The sequence below is a fragment of the Plasmodium gallinaceum genome (genome assembly GCF_900005855.1).
Source record: "Plasmodium gallinaceum strain 8A genome assembly, contig: PGAL8A_v1_110, whole genome shotgun sequence".
NCBI lineage: Eukaryota > Apicomplexa > Aconoidasida > Haemosporida > Plasmodiidae > Plasmodium > Plasmodium gallinaceum.
In genome coordinates this window covers 1-4,294 of record NW_021628261.1, presented here as the reverse complement: position 1 = coordinate 4,294, position 4,294 = coordinate 1, and the positions used below count along the sequence as shown (strand labels likewise).

At 19.5% G+C, this 4,294-nt stretch overlaps 1 protein-coding gene across 1 annotated transcript; it reads left to right on the top strand.

The window, feature by feature from the left end:
- Window positions 1-860: 860 nt before the first annotated feature.
- On the top strand, window positions 861-3,369 carry PGAL8A_00411400 (reticulocyte binding protein, putative; the record flags this gene model as incomplete). Its single annotated transcript, XM_028672303.1, has 2 exons — window positions 861-915; window positions 1,043-3,369. 2 exons carry the CDS (start codon window positions 861-863, stop codon window positions 3,367-3,369), a joined length of 2,382 nt encoding a protein of 793 aa, XP_028528869.1.
- Between the last annotated feature and the right edge of the window lie 925 nt (window positions 3,370-4,294).

Genomic DNA, 4,294 nt, shown 5'->3' with positions numbered 1-4,294 from the left:
TTTTTTTTTTTATATTTTTTTTTTTTTTTTTTTTTTTTTTTTTTTTTTTTTTTTTTTTTTTTTTTTTTTTTTTTTTTTTTTTACAGGTATTATTTTTTGATAAATAGTTTTTTATTATACTTAACATTAGGAGGTCCTAATAAGTTAACATGTTTATTTCGTTAATAATAAGTATTTTTATAATTAATAAAGTTAGTAGAGAGCACTATACATTCTTTTTGTTAATTTTTAGTTATTAAATAATATATAAAAGTCTTTGAACAGCAAATTAATGAGTAAATTTGAGGAAAAAATATCATTCAAGTTCATATGAAAAGAATCAAATGTGATTAGAATATACAAATATTAAAAAATAATGCAACAAAACTCTGATTAAATATATTTGAAAATATTTTGTATCTCATCGTATCATTTGTGCTTAAAATAAGAAAGATAAGGAGATTAACAAAACTTATGTATCTGTTTTAATAATTTTAAGTTCACTGGTTCTGTTGGAACATTGTATTATTAATTATCTGTTTAATGACTTAACTATAGTATTGAAAAAACGGATTAATAAATAGCATGTAGAGTTCCCTCTACCAATTTAGTGGATTTACTTATAGCTTTAATGCTATAAATTAGTAAACTATATTTCTATAGTATACTTCATTGGGTATTTATTGTTCTTAAGAGGAATTTATTTACACTAATACAAATCCTATATTTTTACTAAAAATACCAAAATCGTAGAGGCTACTCTGCATGCTCTTTATAGATTTGTTTGTTCAGTACTCTAGCAAAGACATNTTAAAATAATATCTTATGATTCATTTCAATTTTGGAAAAAGAAAAAAAATTAGATTTAAATCACACTAAATATGAAAAAAATTAAAATTTTGATAATTTATTTTCCTATACTATCTTCTTTTTTTGGTAGTGAAATAAATATTTATAAAAATATGTTTACATACATTTTACATCTGTTTTGAATCATAAATATTTTCATGTTTGTTATAACATCTCATAATTCTTATTTTACATACATTAAATATATATATAGGTCTGAGTTACAAAAAAGAAAATAAATTGGTGCCAAATGAATATAAATATAATTCAAACAATTCATTATTTTATTCGAATTTAGAAGAAAGGAAAGAATTAAAACATAATTCCTTTAAACAGTGCAACAACCAAAATAAAAAAAATTATGAAAATTTCAGTTTTCAATATGAAAATAAATATAACAAAAAAAATGAAAATAAAAAAGCATCAAATTTATTTACAAATGAATCACCAATAAAGTTAAGTTTTGGTACTAGTTTAATATCACCATATTTTGCACCTATAAAAGGAGATAATCCACATATATCTAAAATATATAACATTAAAGGAGAAAAAAAAAGTATAGACTTAAATAGTCCAACATACTCTTTTACTCAGTCAAAGAGTTTAGTGTCAATTCATAATGATGTTATAAGTGATTATAACAACTTAATTAAAATGATTAATGAAAATTACTATAAAGCAAAAGATGCCTATATTTATTCAAACTCTTATCATGATATGTCACGTTACTTCGTAATGATCAACAATAAGAATTTTGGTAATTGTTTAGTGAATACATATCCTAAGATTACCAACTTAAGTGTAAGTGCAAATAATTCTATAATTTTTTATGAAGAAGTAAAAAAAGATATGAGAAAAAGAATAAACCATTTACAATTACTTGAAAGGGAAAATGGAAAAAGGAGCTTATATGAGAATGAACTTCTGCAATTTAAGAAAAAAATAGAAGAAAATAAAAGAAATGCAAATGTATACATTACTGAATGTGAAAAAAAAAGAAAGGATGCTTTTAATGATTTAAAAAAATATTTAGTTCTTGAAGTCTGTCCTAACCATATATGCAATAAAGCAAAAACTTCTTATAAAAAAGCTCTTCAAGATTATTTAAGTGTAGATAAGGTAAATAAAGATACATATAGTGAATCATTAAAGGTTATAGAAGATTACTTTAATAATCAGAATCTATTATTAAAATTAATGGAAGGAAATTTTAGTGAAAAAAAGGTAAAATATGATTTAATTCTATTAATGGAGGAAATTAATGATATTAAAGAAATTTATAAAAAACATACACAAATTATACGTGACAGTATTCGTGATTTAAAAAATTATGATAAAAATGCAGAAAAGAAACAATTTACTGAGAATTCAGTTGCAGAAGATCTTATTGCGTCTTCACATACTCTTAAGAAGATTGTTATTTACAATATATGGAATACTCAATTAACAACAGATTTTAATAAAAAAAAAGGAGAATATGACAATTTATTTAAAACAGAATCTCAAAAATTAGGAAAAAAAATAAGTAAATTAGTTTATCCTGAAAGCGTAATATTAGAAAGCAAACAAATTATTTCAAATTCACAGGGAATATTAACTGATGTAAAGCGTATCAATGATGAACATTTTGAAAAATTAGAAAATCTATTATATAACTGTGATAGTTCTGAATTTTCTGCTATTAAAAAAGAACTTACTCAGTTATACGCCGAATTGACTGTACATAATACTAGTATAAAAAATAAATTTGATTCAATGAATGAAATATATATTTCTATTACAAATGAAAAACCTAAAATAGAAAATAAGAAAAAAAATATTCTAGAAAAAGGAGATATATTAAATATGATTACACGTGATGTTTTAATAAAAAAAAAAGAAATTGAAGATATTATAGCATCTTCCTCTGATAATCTTAATTTATTAAAAAGAAATTATGAAGAATTGAAAAATTTAAAAGGAAAAATCGAAAATTTAAAAATACAAGTTCAAACAAAAAAAAATAAATTAAAAGAACTAAAAAGACAAGAAGAGTCACGTAAAGAAGAATCTATAAAAAAAATAAGAGAGAAACTGGAAGAAATAAAAAAAAAAATAGAGGATTTTAAACCAGTAATAAATTTAAAAGATAGTGAAAACGAAGATCTCAAGTTTATTGAAAAATTAATTTATGATAAACCTTTTAATAAAAATGAATTTATAGAGAAAAAGAAAAAAGCTCATGAGCAAATTAATTTGGCATTAAATTCATTATTTGGAAACGGATTGATTGATGAATTAAAAAAAATATCTCAATTTGTAGCAGAAAAAGAAGTATTAAATTATAAGGAATTAAGATTAAGCAGAATTATTGAAATATTAGATGAGATAATGAAAATGTCTTCTAAAGTTAATAAAATTATTAGTGATGCAATGTCCACACTAGAAAATAAAGTAAACCCTGCAAAAAAGAATATTATAGAACTTAAAAACTACATTATAACTAAATCAATTGAAAAAAAAAAAAAAAAAAAAAAAAAAAAATGCAATATTTTATTTTAAAATAAAATACAATTAAAAAAAAAAGCTACAGGAACAGCCTTAAAAAAAATAAAAAAAAAAAAAAAAAAAAAAAAAAAATGCAATATTTTATTTTAAAATAAAATACAATTAAAAAAAAAAGCTACAGGAACAGCCTTAAAAAAAATAAAAAAAAAAAAAAACAAAATAAAATAAAATAAAAAAATTTTAATACAAAATTAAATTTTATTAAAAAAAAAAATAAAAATAATAAAAAATTAAAATTTTTTTTGAAAAAAGTTTTAGAATTTTTCATTTTATTTAATTTAATTAAAATACTTTAATTTTTTTTAATTTTTTTTTTGTAAACACAAAATATTATAAAAATGGGAAAATATAACATTTATTTATTATTATTTTTTATTCCATTGTTAAAATATACACAAGCCAGAGATAATCCTAGTACGTATAATTTATTTTTATTTATTAAATATGTATTCACTTACAAAATATAATCAAATATATATATATATTTAAAAATATGTTTTTATTATATTTAAATGAAAAAAAAAAAAAAAAAAAATTTAAATGATTAAATGAAATATGTAACATATATTAAAATAATTTGTATATTAGTATGCACGCGCTTATATATATGAATTTTTATTTCTGATAATAATGTGTACATATGCTCATTTCTTTTTTTTTTTTTTTTTTTTTTTTTTTTTTTACATTTTTTAATTTTTATGTAATTTATTTTAAGTAATAAGAATTTATATGTACATTTTAAATTTTTGCTGTAATACACATATTTATTATTAATTTTTTTTTTTTTTTTTAGTTGAAGGACCTGTTATAGGTATTGATTTAGGAACTACATATAGTTGTGTAGGTGTATTCCATAGTTAGTTGTGCTAACTAAAAAAAAAAAAAAAAAAAAAAATTATTGGAATTTTTTTTTTGAGAA